Source organism: Canis lupus, chromosome 27 (assembly GCF_011100685.1).
Source record: "Canis lupus familiaris isolate Mischka breed German Shepherd chromosome 27, alternate assembly UU_Cfam_GSD_1.0, whole genome shotgun sequence".
NCBI lineage: Eukaryota > Metazoa > Chordata > Mammalia > Carnivora > Canidae > Canis > Canis lupus.
In genome coordinates, this window is record NC_049248.1 from 40469794 (window position 1) to 40490734 (window position 20941).

At 38.3% G+C, this 20941-nt stretch overlaps 1 protein-coding gene and 1 pseudogene across 1 annotated transcript; both read left to right on the top strand.

Moving 5' to 3' along the window:
* Window positions 14142-15068, top strand: OR8S5P (olfactory receptor family 8 subfamily S member 5, pseudogene; annotated as a pseudogene).
* On the top strand, window positions 19051-19990 carry OR8S1 (olfactory receptor family 8 subfamily S member 1). The gene is given in 2 exon segments (NM_001388761.1): window positions 19051-19708; window positions 19710-19990. Coding segments are annotated over 2 exon segments (939 nt in total).
* Window positions 19991-20941: the final 951 nt, after the last annotated feature.

Genomic DNA, 20941 nt, shown 5'->3' on the forward strand with positions numbered 1-20941 from the left:
GGCATTTGTCTGAAAAAAAAAATCTGTATCCTAGAAGTCCCAGAAGAAGAAGAGTGGGAAAGGGGCAGGAGGTTTATTTGAATATATTATAGCTGAGAACTTTCCTAATCTGCAGAAGGAAACAGGCATTCAAGGCCAAGAGGCACAGAGAATTCCCCTCAAAATCAACAAAAATAGGTCAATACCACAACATAGCATAGTGAAACTTGCCAAATAAAAGATAAAGAGAGAATTCTTAAAGTAGCTAGGAAGAAAAGTTCTTTAAACTACAAGGGTAGACACATAAGGCTAGCAGCAGGCCTGCTCACAGAGACCTGGCAGGCCAGAAAGGACTGGCATGATATATTCAATGTGCTAAATGGGAAAAATATAAATCCAAGAATACTTTATCCAGCAAGGCTGTCATTCAGAATAGAAAGAGAAATAAAGAGTTTCCAAGACAAGGGGTGCCTGGGAGGCTCAATTAGTTAAGCATCAGACTCTTGGTTCTGGCTTAGATGGTGATCTGACATCAAGCCCTGCATAGGATTCTCTCTCCCTCTCCCCCTCCACCCTCTGCTCTCTCTTTCTAAAAAATAAATGAATAAATCTTTTTAGAAAGGGTGTTGGGAAAACTGGACAGCCATGTGCAGAAGAATGAAGTGGGACTACTTTCTTACACCATACAGAAAAATAAACTCAAATTGGATGTAAGACCTAAATGTGAGACAAAGATCCATCGAAATCCTAGAAGAGAACACAGGCAGCAACCTCTTTGACCTCAGCCACAGCAAATTCTTGCTAGACACATCTCCAGAGGCAAGGGAAACAAAAGTAAAAATGAACCATTGGGACTTGATAAGGATAAAAAGCTTTTAAACGACAAAGGAAACAACAAAACTAAAACGCAACCTATGGAATGAAAGATACTTGCAAATGTCTTATCACATAAAGGGTTAGTATCCAAAATCTATAATGAACTTATCAAACTCAACACCCAAAAAGACAAACAATCCAGTCAAGAAATGCACAGAAGACATGAACAAACATTTTTCTAAGGAAGACCTACAAATGGCTAATATCACTCATCATCAGGGAAATATAAATCAAAACCACAATAAGATACCACCTCATGCCAGTCAGAATGGCTAAACTTAGTAACTCAGGAATCAACAGATGTTGGTGAGAATGTGGAAAAAGAGGAACCCTCTTACACTTGGTGGAAATTCAAACTGGTTTAGCCACTCTGGAAAATAAGATGGGAGGTCCTCAAAAAGCTAAAAATAGAACTGCCCTATAACCCAGCAATTGTACTGCTAGGTATTTATTCGAGGATACAGAGATTTGAAGGGGCACATGCACCCCAATATTTATAGCATCAAGAACCAGTATGGCCAAAATATGGAAAAAACCTAGATATCCATCAACAGATGAATGGAAAAAGAAGAAGTTATATACCCACACACGGTGGAATATTACTCGGCCATTAAAAAAGAATGAAATCCAAAAAAAAATTTAAAAAAAGAATGAAACCTTGCCATTTGCAACTATGTGGGCGGAACTAGAGGGTTTTATGCTAAGCAAAATAAGTCAATCAGAGAAAGACAATTATAGGATTTCTCTCATATGTGGAATTTAATGAACAGATGAACATAGGGGAAGGGAGGAAAAAATAAAAACAGAGAGAGAGGCAAATCATAAGACTTTCTTAACTATGGCAAACAAAAAGGGTTGCTAGAGAGGAGGTGGGTGGGTGGATGGGGTAACTGGTGATAAGCATTAAGGAAGGCATTTGTTAGAATGAGAGGGTGTTAATATGCAACTGATGAATCCCTAAATTCTACCACTGAAACTAATAATACACTGTATGTTAACTAACTTGAATTTAAATAAATTTTTAAGCCATATGGTTAAAATGAAAAGAAATTTTTTTTTCTTAATAAAGAATCCTGGGTAAAGGTGCCATATCAATTAGCATAGCCTAATCTAACATTCTCCCTCCCTCCCTGGTCCTGTATCATCAGTGTCTACTTTCATGTATATTTGCAAAACCATGCCATTCCCTTTGACTGTAAGCCCTCTTCTTTCATATTTTACTCTATAATGCCCCACTCCCCAAGCTGAAATCATTGTGGGATTTGAGTACATTTGTAGATTTAGAAACAATGAGGAGTTTTGAAGTTGGGTTGTAAGGATAATTGATATCCGTTTGTAAACTGTGGTAGTTAATGTGTTAGTAAAACTACAGAATTCTCTCTGGTTAGTTGAAGCAGAAATGAAATCTATTAACATTCATTAGCCAGTTCATAGAAGCTGGCACTTGACTGGAAAAATCAGGTTAAGACAGTTAAGCTTCCAAAACAACTTTTAGGACTAATCTGCAACTCTACCCTCATCAAAAAGCAGTCATCCCAACTGCCATTCCCACAACTTTGCCTCTCCTGCCAGCACCGTTTAGTTTAGTTTTCTCTTGCTGTAAGATATATTACCACAAACTTAGCTGCTTAACACAATACACATTTATTGTACCACACTGTATAAGTCTCAATTTCTGTTGGTCAAAAGTGAAGTCACAATTGAGCTGGTCCTCTGCTGCCCTTGTGATGTTGGCCAGGCTGCCTCCTCATCTGGAGGTTACTGGATGAGATTCCTCTTCCAAGCTCACTCAAATTTTCAGGAGGAGGAGGATGGAGGGCCCTGACTTTTTAGTCACTGGTAGCTACTCTCAGCTTCTTTGGCTGCACTCAGCTTTTGGAGACCTGCCACAACATGACATTTTACTTTCTCAATGTCAGTGGAAGATCATCTCTTTGCACAAAACGGTCAAGCCCCCCTTTTAATGGCTGATTAAGTCAGACTCTCCCAGCATAACCATCCTTTTGATTAATTCAAACTCAGGTAGTTTTGAACCGTTATTACCTCTGCAAAATCTCTTTACTGTGCTTTATAGCATTACCAAATCAGGAAAGTGACACCCCTTACCTTTACCATATTCCAGAAGTCATGTACATTCTGTCTCCACTCAGGGGGAGAAATTATCCAAGGGAATGACTTATTGGGGGTCACCTTACAGTATTTCTGACACACTATCTCTGCTAGAACTTGTACCCAGGTTTCATCATCTTCATTTCTGAATCAAAATGATTGGTCGAAGTTAGATCCCTATCTAGCTTCAAAAGAGGTTAGATAATATAGTTTTTTATATTACAATTTGGGAAGGCAAGACTCAAAAATCATCAAAATTTAGAGAGGATGTTAAAAAATGGTGAGCTGTCAGTAATGACTCATATCTACCACAAATGTAAATTACCTCAAGTGTAGGAGAATTTTCAAATATGTAAATAATAATGCAGTATATAAGTTCAGAGTTAATCATGGCTAGAATATTGCATCCCTGTGCTTATTTCCAGGGGTGCTTGGAGCAAAAGTGCTGACCCTTAACCAAATCTAAAAGGAATATATTAACCCATGATTGGTGTATTTCTGTGCCAAGTTATTTTTTTCAGCCTATGTTTCTTTTTTTTTTTTAGTTTTTAATTCCAGTTAGTTAACATACCCCATTATATTAATTTTAGGTGTATAATATAGTAGTTCAACACTCCCATATATTACCCTATGCTCATCATGAGGAGCACTCCTTAATCCCCATCTGTGCTAAGTTCAGAATATACTAGGGGAACCCTGGGTCAGTTTGTCAGCATTGTTTATGGAAAATATATGGATTAATGGCCTGCAGCACATAGTTTCTGTTATCTTGGTTTCTGTTCTTGAACAGGTCATGCAGCTTGTTTTGGACTGTGTGACCAAAGAGATGTGGAACACCTTTTCTGATTTCTCTGAGACTAAGCTATCACACCTGTATTTTGATGGTGCTTGACTTGAACATAAAGCACATCATGTGTGGTTGAGAAAGGATTTTGGAAGTGCTACCGAAGTAGCCCTCTAGTTTTAGATACTTAGACAATGTGAGAAATGGTTTTCAAATTTTCTTTTGGTTTTAAAATTTTATTGAATATTTTTATTCATCTGTTGTTACACGTTTTCTGTTTTAACTAATTAACATATATTTATTAATTTATTTCCCAATACTAAGTCATCTCTTCAGTCTCTAGAGTAATACTTATTTGGTAAAGTTGGTTTGTAATGGATGGATATAGTTTTTTTATCTAATGGGAAGGGTGGGGTTTTTTGCATATATCTTTTCAAATTTATGTAACTAAAAAGTTTTTGCACAGAAAAGGAAATCGTGATAAACTCAAAATGGATGAAAGATCTAAATGTGAGACAAGATTCCATCAAAATCCTAGAGGAGAACACAACACCCTTTTTGCAACACCCTTTTTGAACTTGGCCACAGTAACTTCTTGCAAGATACATCCATGAAGGCAAGAGAAACAAAAGCAAAAATGAATTATTGGGACTTCATCAAGATAAGAAGCTTTTGCACAGCAAAGGATACAGTCAACAAAACTAAAAGACAACCTACAGAATGGGAGAAGATATTTGCAAATGACATATCAGATAAAGGGCTAGTATCCAAGATCTATAAAGAACTTATTAAACTCAACACCAAAGAAACAAACAATCCAATCATGAAATGGGCAAAAGACTTGAACAGAAATCTCACAGAGGAAGACATAGACATGGCCAACACGCACATGAGGAAATGCTCCACATCACTTGCCATCAGGGAAATACAAATCAAAACCACAATGAGATTCTACCTCACACCAGTGAGAATGGGGAAAATTAACAAGGCAGGAAACCACAAATGGTGGAGAGGATGTGGAGAAAAGGGAACCCTTTTGCTCTGTTGGTGGGAATGTGAACTGGTGCAGCCACTCTGGAAAACTGTGTGGAGGTTCCTCAAAGATTTAAAAATAGATGTGCCCTATGACCCAGTAATTGCACTGCTGGGGATTTACCCCAAAGATACAGATGCAATGAAACGCCGGGACACCTGCACCCCGATGTTTCTAGCAGCAATGTCCACAATAGCCAAACTGTGGAAGGAGCCTCAGTGTCCATCGAAAGATGAATGGATAAAGAAGATGTGGTTTATGTATACAATGGAATATTACTCAGCCATTAGAAATGACAAATACCCAGCATTTGCTTCAACGTGGATGGAACTGGAGGGTATTATGCTGAGTGAAATAAGTCAATCGGAGAAGGACAAACATTATATGGTCTCATTCATTTGGGGAATATAAAAAATATTCCAGGGGGAAAGGAGAAAAAATGAATGGGAAATATCAGAAAAGGAGACAGAACATGAGAGACTCCTAACTCTGGGAAACGAACAAGGGGTGGTGGAAAGGGAGGTGGGTGGGGGTTGGGGGTGAATGGGTGACGGGCACTGAGGGGAGCACTTGACGGGATGAGCACTGGGTGTTATGCTATATGTTGGCAGATTGAAGTCCAATAAAAAAATAATAAATGGATAAATAGGAAATCAACAAAATAAAAAAGCAACCTACAGAATGGGAGAAGGACCCACACAACTCAATACACACACACACACACACACACACACACACACACAAAAAAAAAAAAAAACAAATAATCCAGTTAAAAAATGGGCAGTGGACTTGAATAGACATTTTTCCACAGGGGGTATACAGATGCCCAAAAGACAAATGAAAAGATGCTCAGCATCACCAACCATCAGGGAAACAAAAACCGAAACCACAACCACATATCACTTTTTACCTGTCAGGATGGCTAAAATAAAAAATAAAAAAAAAAAAGAACTAGAAAAACAAGTGTTTGCAAGAATGTGGAGAAAAAGGAATCTCTGTGCATGGTTGGTGGGAATGTAAGTTGATACAGCCACTATGGAAAATAGTATGGAAGTTCCTCAAAACTTTATAAAAAGAGCTGTCATATGATCAGTAATTCTGATTCTGCTACTGGAGATTTTGTTAAGTAATTTCTACAGCCAACACAGGGCTCAAACTCACCACCCTGAGGAGAGTCCCATGCTCTATTGACTGAGCCAGCCAGGCACTCCCTCCAGTAGTGTTTAGTCTTAGCTATTCGTGGAAGTTATAATTCTAGCTATTTTAATCTTTTATCAGTATTTGCAAGTATGATTTTTTTTAACCTGCCACAGAAGTGCCTTTATGATTTACAGTATTTAGGAAAGAAATAGCACTCTAGAAAAAGAGCATTTCCAAAATAAGATCTTCAGCAAAGGCTGGGATATAGTGGATGAGTTTTAATAAAGTCCAGTTTAAAGTGTTGCTCTCACTGGCAGTTATTTTCAGGTTGTAAGGATGGTTCTCTCTGAGTCTCTCTGTCAGCCATCTTTGGGTGCTAGTGACTGTCTCAGTGAGCTTAGCTCTCTGTCAGCCATCTCACCCTTGGCCAGCTCTTTACCGTCTAGAATTTTATAATTGCCAAGAACTTCCTTTGGGAGTGGCTTACTCCATTTGCAGTCTGGAATTTCACCAGTTGAGACTACAATATTTAGAGTATCATCCATCTCCAGAACATCTTCATCTTCCCAAACTGAAACTCTGTATCTATTAAACACTAACTCCCATTTCCCTTTCCCCAAACCCCTAGAAACCACCATTCTATTTTCTGTCCCTATGAATTTTATTACTCTAGGTGTCTCATGTAAGTGGAATCACATAATAATTGTGTCTGGTTTATTTTACTTAACATAATGTAGCATGTATCAGAATTTCCTTCCTTTTTAAGTCTGAATAATCTTTCATTGTAGGTATAGACCATGTTTTGGTCATCCATTCATCTGTTTGGTTTGGTGGGGTATGGGTTGTTGCCAGTTTTTGGCTGTTGTGAATAATAATGCTGCTTTGAATAGTAACGTACAAGCACTTGTTTGAGTCCTTGCTTTCAATTTTTTCAGGTATAGTCAGGTGGAAGTGCTGGACCACATGGTAATTCTGTGTTTAATTTTTTGAGTAACCATCATACTATGATGGTTACTATCATACATGATTCATACTATCTTCCACTGTGGCTACACTATTTTAGATTTCTACCAGCAACATACAAGGATTTCAATTTCTCCACATCTTCACCAATACTTGTTATTTTCTGTTTTGGGTTTTTGCAGTTGTTTCTGTTGTTATAATAGCTATGTTAATGGGTGTAAAATATTATTTCATTGTGATTTAGACTTGTCTTTTCCATTGATTGTTTTTTGACATTAGATTAATTTTGCATTCCCAAAATGAACTCTCTTCATTATGGTATATTATATTTTAATAAATTGTTTGACTATATTCGCTATATTTTGTTTGCAATCTTTCCATCTATGTTCATAATAATTATTGGACTATTTTCTCGTCACATTTTCATCAGATTTTAGTATCAGAATCATTATTAACTTCATAAAACAAGTTGAGAACTCCTCCTACTATCTCTATTCTCTAAATGAATTTGTGTGTAAAGCTGGTAATATTTCTTCACCAGTGAAGCCATGTGGGCTGGAGTTTGCTTTATGGAAAATTTTGTAATTACATGTTTAATCCATTTAATAGATATTGGAGTATTCAAATCATATTTTCCTCTTAAGTTAGAATTGCTAGGTTGTATTTCTCAAGGAATTTATATATTTAATATAAGTGTTTGCTACTTATATTTTCAAGAGTATTTGGTAAATTTGTGTATGATATCCTTCTGATAACTTTTTAATGCTTTTAAGAATGTAGTAATTCTTCCTTTTCATTTCAGGTATCACTAATTTGCCCCCCGGGGAGGCGGGGTGTCAGTATTACAAGTTTATCACTTAAACTAATCTTTTAAAGAAATCAACTTTGGCTTTGCTTATTTTCTCTGTTGTACATCTGCTTTCTATTTTATGTTTACTGCTCTTGATTATTTTCCTCTTTCCACTTTCTCTGTACATAATTTGCTAGTTTTTTCCAAGCTTCTTGGAGTGCAAGCTTAGAATATTGAATTGAATTTCCAAGCTTCTTGGGGTGCAAGCTTAGAAAATTGAATTCCAAAAAATTGAAAAATTTTTGTTTCTTTTTTTTTAAATATTTTATTTATTTATTCAAGAGAGACACACAGAGAAAAAGAGAGAGAGGCAGAGACACAGGCAGAGGGAGAAGCAAGCTCCATGGAGGGAGCCCAACGTGGGACTCCATCCCAGGTCTCCAGGATCAGGCCCTGGGCTGAAGGCAGCACTAAACCGCTGAGCCACCAGGGCTGCCCAATCTTTTTGTTTCTAATAGGTATATTAAAAGATTTCTTGTCCCTTTTAGCACTTTTGTAGCTGCACCTTACAAATTTTGATATGTTATTTTCATTTTCTTTCAATTCAAAATATTTTCTAATTTCCTTTGCAATGTCTCTTTTTACCTGTGCACATTTAGAAATGTATTTGGAAACTTTTCAATTTATCTTTCTTGTATTGATCTCTAGTTCAATTTCACTATGCCAGAAAGATTCTTTACTTTATTCTAAAACTCTAAAATGTGATTTATTTCAGTAAATTTTTTATTTAATTTTACCTACTCAAATTCTATTTGTTTCTATTTATTTTGTAATACTCTTAGTTGATGTTTAACTCTTCTCCAGCTCAGGTTCCTTTTTGTGTTTGGCCCTTTCTGGTTTTGGATTGAAAACTTTGAGGAAAATTTCACAAACCATTCAGAAATACAGACATACCAATCAGATGTTTGCAAAATATGAAGTATGCACTTCACAATAGGAGAAATAGAATTGTCTAGTAAGTATTCAAAATTTATTCACACTAGTGAATATAAAATAAAATCTAACTTTTAGCCAATAAATGTGCAAGGTAAAGTATACTACTAATGTTTAATATAGATGAAAATCTAACAAAGTAAGTATAATCATATGCTTTATTTTTTATTGTTTTATTTTTATTTGAATTTATTCTATGCAGAATTTACTCCTGGGCCTAAGTTTTTGTTTCTTCAGTTTCAGTTTCTTCTTCTTTTTCTTCTTTGCAACCTCCTTTTCTGGTTTAGGAACAGTCTGCTCTTTTTCAGTAAGAATCATCTCTATGTGGCAAGGTTAATGTATGGGTTAATCCGGCCATGAGCCCTGTTAAGTTCTACGTTGCATCTTGGGGGCTTTGTCCACCTGGATGTGCTCAATGACCAGAGAATCTACATCTAAACCCTTAAGTTCAGCATTACTCTCTGAATTTTTAAGCATGTGCAGTAAAAATTCAGCACTCCTCTTGAGCTGCCAACCCTGTGTCCAGAAGAAGACGAGAAAGGAGAAGGAGGGGAGGGGGAGGAGAAGGGGGAGGAGGAGGAGAAGAAGAAGAAAGAAAGAAAAGAACAATGTGACTAAACTATATTTGGATTTAATCCACTCTTTACCAAACTTTTATGTACAAATGGAAATATGGTTGAATATATATCCTAATTCAGTAAGGCAGGCACAGGTCTTAAGTCTATATTTCTTTTCTTTTTTTGTATATTTTTTATTAGAGTTTGATTTGCCAACATATAGCATAATACCCAGTGCTCATCCCATCAAGTGCGCCACTCAGTGCCCATCACCCAGTCATCCCATCCCCCCACCCACCTCCCCTTCCACTACCCCTTGTTCATTTCCCAGAATTAGGAGTCTCTCATGTTCTGTCACCCTCTCTGATTTTTCCCACTCATTTTCTCTCCTTTCCCCTTTATTCCCTTTTACTATTTTTTATATTCCCTGAATGAATGAAACCATATGATGATTGTCCTTCTCCGATTGACTTATTTCACTCAGCATAATACCCTCCAGTTCTATCCACATTGAAGCAAATGATGGGTATTCGTCTTTTCTAATGGCTGAGTAATATTCCATTGTATATATACCAGATCTTCTTTATCCATTCATCTTTCGATGGGCACCAAGGCTCCTTCCACAGTTTGGCTATTGTGGACATTGCTGCTATAAACACTGGGGTGCAGGTGTCCTCCCATTTCACTGCATCTGTATCTTTGGGATAAATCCCCAGCAGTGCAATTGCTGGGTCATAGGGTAGTTCTATTTTTAACTCTTTGAGGAACCTTCACATAGTTTTCCAGAGTGGCTGTACCATTTCACATTCCCACCAACAGTGCAAGAGGGTTCCCCTTTCTCCACATTCTCTCCAATATTTGTTGTTTCCTGTCTTGTTAATTTTCACTATTCTCACTGGTGTGAGGTGGTATCTCATTGTGGTTTTGATTTGTATTTCCCTGATGATGGCAAGTGATGCGGAGCATTTTCTCATGTGCTTGTTGGCCATGTGTATGCCTTTGGTGAAATTTCTGTTCATGTCTTTTGCCCATTTCATGATTTGGATTGTTTGTTTCTTGGGTGTTGCGTTTAATAAGTTCTTTCTAGATCTTGGATACTAGCCCTTTATCTGATATATCATTTGCAAATATCTTCTCCCATTCTGTAGGTTGTCTTTTAGTTTTGTTTACTGTTTCTTTTGCTCTGCAGAAGCTTTTTATCTTGATTAAGTCCCAATGATTCATTTTTGCTTTTGTTTCCCTTGCCTTCGTAGATGCATCTTGCAAGAAATTGCTGTGGCGAAGTTCAAAAATCTTTTTTTTTAAGTTTTTATTTATTCTCTCATGAGAGACACACAGAGAGAGAAGTAGAGGCAAAGGCAGAGGGAGAAGCAGGCTTCTCACAGGAAGCCCGACGTGGGACTCGATCCTGGATCACGCCCTGAGCCAAATGCAGACGCTCAACCACTGAGCCACCCAAGTGTCCCCAATAGTCTATATTTCTAACACTCTCCAAATGATGCTAATAATGCTGGTTCATATCTTATTTAGTGCAATATTGTTTCCTAGAGTAGAATTCAGTGATTCATCACTTATATACAACACCCAATGCTCATAACAACACATGCTCTTTTTAATACCCATCACCCATCATTCCAGCCCCCCGACTCACCTCCCTCCATCAACCCTCACTTTATTCTCTATCATTAAGAGTTTTTTATGGCTTGTTTACCTCTCTCCTTTTTTTCTTTTCCCCCTTCCCCTATGTTCATCTGTTTACCATCTTAAATTCCACATATGAGTGAAATCATGTGATCTTTGTCTTTCTCTGACTGACTTATTTCACTTAGCATAATAATCTCTAGTTCCATCCATGTTTGTTGTAAATGGCAAGATTTATTTTTTTGATGTCTGAGTAATATTCCAATATATATAATGGAGATACAGATATATAGATATAGATATCACATCTTTTTTTTAAGTAAGCCTCATGGTGGGCATGGAGCCCAATGCAGAGCTCAAAACCATTACCTGAGCCAAGACCAAGATTTGGACACTTAACCAACCGAGCCACTCAGGCACACCAACATCTTCTTTATCCATTCATTCGTTGATGGACATTTGGGCTTTCTCTATAATTCAGCTATTGTAGATAGTGCTGCTATAAACATCAGGGTTCTATATCCCTTTGAATCTGTATTTTTGTATCCTTTGGGTAAATACCTGGTAGTTCAATTGCTGGGTCACAAGGTAGTTCTATTTTTAACTTTTTGAGGAAGCTCCAAACTACTTGCCAGAGTGGCTACCCCAGTTTGCATTCCCACCAAAAGTCAAGAGGGTTGCCCTTTCTCCACATCCTTGCCAACACCTGTTGTTTCTTGTGTTGTTTATTTGAGCCATTCTGACAGATGTGAGGTGGTATCCCATCATGGTTTGGATTTGTATTTCCGGATGATGAGTGATGTTGAGCATCTTTTCTCTTAGCCATTTGTGTGTCTTCTTTGGAAAAATGTCTGTTCATGTCTTCTGCCCATTTCCTGATTATTTGTTTTTTGGGGTGTTGAGTTTATTGAGTTTGATATGTTCTTTATAGACTTTGGATACTAACCCTTTATCAAATATGTCATTTGCAGATAAACTTGCCTACATTCTTGAGTACAGTTGCTAAAGTTCTTGACTATAAAATTGACTTCAAATTGTGACTATTGGGAATAACAGAGTTGTCATTCCCCTGAGCTTCTTAGCCAGGGAGTTAATGCTCAGGCTGTCTAACCATAGCTGTTCTGAGACTTAGACCAGAAAACTGAATGAGTGGCTGAGACATGTTATAAAGTAACATGTGGAAATTCAAATGAAGAGATGCCTGGATGAGGGCATTTGAATATCATTTGAAAGAAGCAATTGTATTGTGACTATTTCATATTTTTAGTTCATAATCTAGTAATGCATCTAGTTATCAATAGGACTTTATGAATTTAACCATGTTCCAGGATGCATAAACTACCTTTTTGAGTTCATTCATCTTCTTAGAAGCTGGATTTAAATCATACTCCTATAGCCTTCTTGAGCATCAGATTGTTTTATTAGACAGAATTTATAGGTAATCAGGATTTGGGCTCTAGGAAGGGCTTTGCAGCTAGGATCATGGATGAAGAATTGATAAGTATGGGCTCCTGAGTCACCCTTGTTGGAAAATTAAGACTGGGCTAGACCTTGCATTATCATCCACCAAGCAACTCAATATTAGCTAAAACCAGGAATCAGGCTGGGGAACCATGGTGAATCCTAAAAGTTTCCTAAAGGACAGGCAATGTTTGTTTAACTGCACTCTCTGATGTTATAAACTAGATACAGAATCTTAGAAAAAACGTGGAATATAAATACAGGAACATAATCTGGGCGTGAGAATGGGACTTGGAACTTAGACACTGACAAAGTGTTTAAGGATCAAGATCAAAGAGGTACACAACTGTGGTACTGTGGTATATACCGGACTGAATGTTTATAAGCAGCTCTTCTAGACTGGACAAGAAAGGTGAAATCTACATCCTTTGGGGCAGGAGTGAGCAGCAACTGATGATTTCAACTGAACACAGGGCCCTGTCAAGCTCAAGCTGTCACAGAATTGAGAGGATAAGCTCCAATCTTCTTCTCCTTCTCTCTGTCCTACTCTGTCTAGGGGAATTGTTCAGAGAGTGTTGTTCTAGGGAGGGTCTCCTTTTCTAGGTGTTCTTTCAAGCACTAGCATGATTTCCATTCACATACTTTGGTTTCTTCTTTTTCCAGAGTTCTCTGCCCAACTGACATATGCATCTATCCCAGAGAATAATGTAAGTGCAAGTACCAAATTTATACCCAGAGTCCCTAATATTTCCTGTCTCATTTACAGCTGCTCTTCCTTTTGAAAGCAGTCACAATACCCTCCCACTTCTGAGTGAAATTGCCCTTGCAATTGTAAAATGGTTTAACTTTGGAGGGAACAATACCAGAGTGATTTCAAAATGTCAATGTTAAGCCACTTTAGTGATCTTTAGATGATTTTCTTACACCTCCTTTGGGAAACAAGTGCAGTGATTATTACAGCAAAAACTTAATTCCTGATAGCACATCACCTTGTGAGAGTGATTTGCTATCTGACTTCTTCCTACAGTTGTAGCCCATGGTAATGATACTGATAAAAATAATACATGAGCTTTCTGTGTAGGCATGTTTCTAAATACATATATTCTATTTATCATTGCAAAACCTTATAAGGTTGTTACTGTTATGAGCTTACTTTATAGACAGTAAAACTGAGGTACAGAACAATTATGTCACTTGTATAAGGTCTCATAGTTAATTAGTGGTGGAGCTAGGATGAACCTGGGCTGATACTCACCTGTGACGACCTATGCTGCTCAATTCATACTCTAGGGTACAGCTATAAAGAACTATCCAGTTTCCTAATTCTTGTCCTTTGAGCATACTTTTCTGTATATTTACATGTCTCTTTAGAGAAAACTTACATTTTAAAATCTTGGTTCAAATACCTCAATATTAACTCATTACTGAATCTTCCAAAATTCGTTTTTAGAACTGCCATTGCACCATCACCATGGTTTCTAATTGCTTGTCTTTACATATACATCTCACTGAAACGGGACCTTTAAAATGAGAGAGACCATGCCTTATTCCCCATTACGTTTAAAGTGACTGACATAAAACTTATAGCCTAGTGTAGAAGCTAAAAATTTATTTTCTGATTAATAGTGATAATATAAGAGAATCAGTCCAATGTGAAATCTAATTAGAAGATAGAAGAAACTTCACTTATCTCAGCTCAGGTTTTGACCTCAGGGTCTTGAGTTCATTCCCCACATAAAATTTTTAAAAATAAGAAAAAGAAAAAACTTCACCGTCATGATTTTTCATATACTTTTTAGGAAAAAGCCTTCATAAATGGGCTTGTGGAACCACAGAACCATCACCCAATTCCTTCTCCTTGGGCTATCTACTGACCCCCCACGCCCAGGCTGCACTCTTTGTGCTGTTCCTGAATATTTACCTGCTGACCATCATGGGGAACCTGCTGCTGCTGATGGTGATCAGAGCTGACTCTCACCTCCACGTGCCCGTGTACTTTTTCCTTGTCATCTCTCTTTCCTGGGCTTTTGTTTATCTTCAGTTACTGTGCCTAAGATGCTGAAAGACCTCCTAGCAGAGATAAAAACCATCTCAGTAAGGGGCTGCCTGGCTCAAGGTTTCTTTGTGTTTATCCCTGCAGGAACTGAGGGCTTTCTACTCTCAGTGATGGCCTATGACCACTTTGCTGACATCCGCCATCCTCTGCTCTATGGACAGATGATGAGGAAACAGCTGTGTGTACAGCTTGTGTGGGTCTCATGGGTCGTGGGTGGTTTGAATACGCTCATCAACATCCTCCGAGCTACCAACTTGGACTTCTGTGAGAGCCATACCACCAGCCACTACAGCTATGAGGTGCCCTCTCTCTTCCCTTTGTCTTGCTCTGATGTCTTCACCAACCTCATAGTGCTGTTCTGCTCCACTCTGCTTCATGGGCTTGGGACCTTCTTCCCAATCATTTCATCCTATGCCTGCATTGTCTCCACCATCCTGAGCATCAGCTCCTCCTCAGGCAGAAGCAAAGCCTTCTCCACCTGCCCCTCTCACCTCATTGTGGTGAGCTTCTTCTATGGATCTGCTTTTCTCAGCTATCTCATGCCAAATTCTGGATACCCCCTAGAGTTGATCTCTATACAGTATGGTGTGGTCATTCCCATGCTGAATCCTCTCATCTACAGCCTGAAGAACAAGGAGGTGAAGGCAGCTGTGAGAAGGAAATTGCAACCTATTTGCCATATTCTAGGTGCAAAAGGAAAGCTAGAGGATAATATGATACCAGCCACACATTGTATGAGCTGACTTTAATAAAAAAAACTTTCTAGGTCTATACTATGTGAGATGTTATAAGTAAGCAGTGCATAGGAAATGAACATAGAAGTATTAGAAAGGTGTTACTTTAGTCTAAATAGAAGGAAACAATGGGTTAAATAACTATCTCAATTCAGAAAATGTGGTCATAAAAGTGTTCATTCATTATTCTCACCACTCCCCAAATATTTACCTTAGTCTTTTTATTAGTAAAATAAATGTAAAAAGTGTCTTCAATCATTAGTAATTGAGTTTAGGAAAAGGCAAAGCCATATTTTACTCTTAAGTGATGGTTCTCGATGATTGAGTAAAAACAGTAATAGACTTCAGCTATGTGGCAGGAAAATAATGAACTTGAGCTGAGTGATTCTTGGATGTAGGTAAAAAAGAACTGAAGATGCTGAAGAAAGTGAGTTTATATACTGAGACAGAGGACAGACTCAAGTAAACCTTCCAAAACCCTATTGTTTCTTGCTATAATCTTTTTATAGAACCCTTAAACATGTATATGTGTGTTCATATATGTGTATATATAATTTCATATATGTATAATTTCTTAGCTACATGTGTGAATGGATGTTATGATCATAACAATAATTAAAAACAAAATACTTTAGAATACATATAGGTTAACAAAGAAAGCAAACTTTCTTTTAGAAAAGTGTTCTTAATTATTCCAAACATCCTTGAATTATGTTTCCTTTGGTTATTTATTTGACAAGTAACAATGGGGGACCAGAACAGTCTACTTTGACTAAAATTCTAATAGCTAATTATAAATAAATAAATAAAAATTTTGATTTTTGTAACAGTCTATTTGTACTTAAGAATATTATAAACTTTTACACAATGCTTCCCTAAATACTCCTAAATGGGAGTATTCAAACTGTAACAGGACCAAGTATAGGCCTCTAGATGCATACCTAAAGGAAATGGATTTGGATAGACAGTTTAAGCAGAGAACTGTGCTTGTTCTATTTAGCCTTTTTACTTCTTTGATAACAAATCACTTTTACACACCAAATTTGAGTAGACTTGATTTTGCCTGAGAAGTCCCAAAGAGAAGACAGAGCTCTTAGATTATCAATTGAAAACTATTCTTCCTGCTTATGGAATCAGGCAAATACCCCTTTGGCCACTCTTTCTATTTTCAACTCCCAACAGACTCAGAAGAGTTTAGAATTAATGATTAAAGGTCATTGCATCACCTCAATGTTCCGAAGGCCACACCTAACTGATCCCCACTCATCTTTATAAAAATCAATGTTGAAAAAAATTTTTACTACTAAGTATGACTTCAGGTTATGACCATAGAATATAAAAGGTGTTGCCCTCACCATGCCTAGCCTGCCAAGGTCAGGGAATCACACCCTCCAGCTGCCTAAACATGGCTGCTCTGTGGACTCATTAAAACCAAACAATGCTTTGTGTAACAGATATGATGTTAGAAACAAGAAAAACTAAGTATGTGAGACTCTGAAAAAAAGAACTTTCCTGTGGCTATATAAATTTATTAGTGTAGATTCAGTAAAGCTTTCTATCATCAATAGGATTTTATAAATTTTGCCAAGACACCAGATGTAGAAATGCTTTCTCCAGGTCATCTTCCTTCTCCCTAAATGAATCTACAGCCAAGTTGGAGAACAGATTGCCCTATTGAACAGGATATACAGGTAACGTGCATTTAGTGTATGGGAAGGATTTTGGGCTGGGTTTATGGCTAAGGAGTTACTAAGTATGGAATCAGAACTTTCCCTTGGCTGACCTCTGGACTTACTGGGAATGGTCAGGACAAGAAACTGGCTGGGCAACCCTAGTAAGTCCTATGAGTGATCCAAGGTCAGACTTTGGGGTATAAGGCCAAAGCTGGAAGTCATTGGTAAATATTCAGTGTTTCGCAAATAGAGCATTGTTGTAATCCTAAAGTAGAGACCTTGAGAAACAGAAGGGACGTGAGCACATCTGGCCATGAAGTTTGAGGTATGAAGACAGAGGACAGTATCTCAGAATGAAACTTACATTAATCTAAATATCTATGGAGCACCTGGGGGGCTTAGCCGGTTAAGTATCTGCCTTCAGCTAAGGTGATGATCCCAGGCTCCTAGGATAGAGCCCTGCATAGGGCTCCTTGCTCATCAGGGAGCCTGCTTCTCCCTCTCCCTCTGCCCCTTCCCCTGCCTGTGCTCTCTTGCTCTTTCTCTCAATTAATTAATTAATTAATTAATTAATTAACGAATATAAAGGATTAGATATTCTACTCCTGTTTTAATTTTTTTTGTAAATTTTTTATTGGAGTTCGATTTGCCAACATATAGCATAACATCCAGTGCTCATCCTGTCAAGTGCCTCCCTCAGTGCCCATCACCCAGTCACCCCAAACCCCCTCCCACCTCCACTTCCGCTACCCCTTGTTCATTTCCCAGAGTTAGGAGTCTCTCATGGTCTGTCACCCTCTCTGATATTCCCCACTCTACTCCTGTTTTAAACAGGTCCTTGAGTATGAAGAGAGAAAAGTTAGTGAGTAGAACCTTCCTCCTGAGAGCAGGGAGTAGCAGCTGTGGGTATTTCAAACAGAAGCTAATCCTACAGGATGAATTCCCCCAATTTCTCTTACCTATACTGCCTGGGAGCGAGATTCAGAATGCATATACTGGGCAGAGTCTTCTGTCTGTGTTCTAGCTAGAATAGCCATTCATGTACTCCCTGGCAGGAAACCCTTTAAGACTTTCCTCTTGCTTAGTTTTCTAGAGATTCCAGCCTGTTCTGGGATATACATCCATCCTAGTAATGCTCTTCATGTGGATCCAGGCATCTACACTGAGTTCCAACCACTTTATCTCCCCTGTATCATTGCTTCTGAAGTCCTGCAGCTATGCCTATTAGTGGCAGTTACATGCCCTCCTCTCTGAGTGAAGGCACCATAGTAATTGCAAAGTAGAGAAAGACTCACCACCAAAATAATTCTAAACTTCTAATTTGCCTTCCAACAGAGGTGATGTGCAGAGGAGGGAAGACACTGGTAGTGGTTTCAATATGATTTCTTACATATCTCTTTAAAGGCATGTAAAGTAATAACAATGACAGTAACCTCAGCAGCAACAACTATGGCTTTTGACAGTGCTTCACTGATGTGAGAATATATGTGACTTTTCCTAGACTTAAAATCCCAAATAATAGGAATAAAGAGGCAGGAGGAGAAGTAATAGAAGTAGGAGTAGCAGTAGTATTAGTAGTTAGAAGAGCTTTATATATAATTTCATATTTAATCCTAAAAACTCTCCGTGGTACTGTTATTATCTGCCTTTAATATGCAAGGACATTAAGATAAAGAGCTGTGTGTATCTTGGGCAAAGTCATAGCTAGTTAGTGATACCTAAGATTTAAACTTAGGTTAATGCAAGAGCCCGAATATTTAGCCACTGCTCTCTGATGTCCACTTATTACCTATGAATCAGTTTTTCAGAACTACCCACATTTTAACTACCCATGGACTGAGCTGATTTTTCTTAGTCCTGAGCCTTTGAGTCCATTTTGATGCAAACTAAGTATGTGTCAGAAACACATTTCCAAGAGCAATCATATACTTTTTAAAAATATTTGTCAAATTTGCTCAATGTACTATCATTGACCTTTATTAAATCACAGTTTGAAAAAAAAAATCAGTTTGAGCTCCCATTGCATTAATTACAGGATTATTCTGTCTTCATATCCATGTTCTTCGATGGATAATATTAAGAACAGGGACCATATTTTAATCATCTTTTTGTTTTAAGTGGTTGACACAAAGCCTAAGTCATAATAGAAAGCAAATGATATGAATAGAGAGAACCAATACAATTAAAAAATTCCTTGGGGGAATAATAGACCTTTGGCTCCTATGCCTTTTTGTATTATTTCTAGGGAAAAGCCTTTGTAAATGGACTTGGGGAACCACAGCACCATCACGGAGTTTATCCTCCTTGGGCTCTCTGCTGACCCTCACATCCAGGTTGCACTCTTTGTTCTCTTCCTGGGGATTTACCTCCTGACTGTGATGGGGAACCTGATTATGCTGCTGGTGATCAGGACTGATTCCCACCTCCATACACCCATGTACTTCTTCCTGAGTCACCTCTCTTTTGTTGATATCTGCTTCTCTTCGGTCACTGTGCCCAAGATGCTGGAGAACCTTCTTTCTCAAAAGAAAACCATCTCAGTAGAGTGCTGCCTCACTCAAGTCTTCTTCGTGTTTGTTGCTGCAGGAACTGAAGCCTGTCTGCTCTCAGTGATGGCCTATGACCGCTATGCTGCCATCTGCCACCCACTGCTCTATGGACAGATCATGAATAAACAGCTGTATATGCAGCTTGTATGGGGATCATGGGGACTGAGCTTTCTGGATGCACTCATCAACATCTTTCTAGCTATGAAGATGGTCTTCTGCAAAGCCCAAATCATCCCCCACTACAGCTGTGAAATGCCCTCTCTCCTCTCATTGTCCTGTTCTGATACCTCCAAAAACCTCATTGCCTTGCTCTGCTCCACTCTTCTGCATGGGCTGGGAACCTTCCTTTTGGTCTTCTTATCCTATGCCCTGTATTATTGCCACTATCCTGAGCATCAGCTCCACCTCAGGCAGAAGCAAGGCCTTCTCCACCTGCTCCTCACACCTCACTGCAGTGACTCTTTATTATGGCTCAGGTTTGCTCCGCCATCTCATGCCAAATTCAGGATCCCCCCTCGAGTTGATCTTTTCTGTACAGTATACTGTAGTCACTCCTGTGCTGAATCCTCTCATCTACAGCCTGAAGAACAAGGAGGTGAAGGCAGCTCTGACACGAACTATGGAAAAGTATTTGCAACATATCAGGTGCTGAAATGAAAACAAAAGGTAGTAGAGAACTAGAATAAATCTGCATGCAAAAGGACATTTTGTGAGTTTACAATAGTGTGCTCCTGAGTGCTTACAACATCAGATGCTGCAACCTAAATTAGAAGTCCATGAGAGAATGACAGAAAGTAATCATAGGAAGGATAGTTCAGTTCCTTTTCAAGGCAAACAAATTATGAAATAATCACCTTAATCTAGAAAGTTTTGTTATGAACATATTGGTTGATTTTTCTCATTCCAAAACATTCACCTTAGGCTTTCATTTAGTAAAATCATTAGCTTCATCAATCTATCATTTTTTATTGACTTTTGGGAATACACATTTGAGAAGAATGTAGGGCCCTGGATCTATAAGTGAGAAAAGTCATAGGGTAAATGGCAAGAAAGAAGATAAAGAATTACAACTGGATGACCATAGAAGACAGGCATGGAAAGCTGAAAGTTCTTCAGGTCAACAATAAACATATTGAGACAGAGCTCAGACTCATAAAATTTTCAAGAACTTTTCTGTATGTGTGGGGTGGTGGCCAGATCTCCAGTGTGAGAGGCTGCAAGGGGCTCTGGATCTCTAAAAACCTCATTTCTCACATAGTCTTCACTCAGACTTGTATTTTCTACAATTAGCTGAGCTTACCTGTCCATGTTCTTTTTCTTGTAGAGTTGCAGGCTATGAGCTCTAGGCAAATAATCTGGTTTTCTTTTTAAAGATTTTATTTATTTATTCATGAGAGACACAGAGAGTGAGAGGTAGAGACACAGGCAGAGGGAGAAGCAGCCTCCATGCAGGCTCCTAGGATCATGCCCTAGGCCAAAGGCAGGCACTAAACCACTGAGCCACCCAGGGATCCCCTAATCGGGTTTTCATCTCAACACAAGTGAATCCTAAAGCATCCTTGCCTCTCATCTTTCAGCTGTCAATCAACTGGTCACTGCTCAT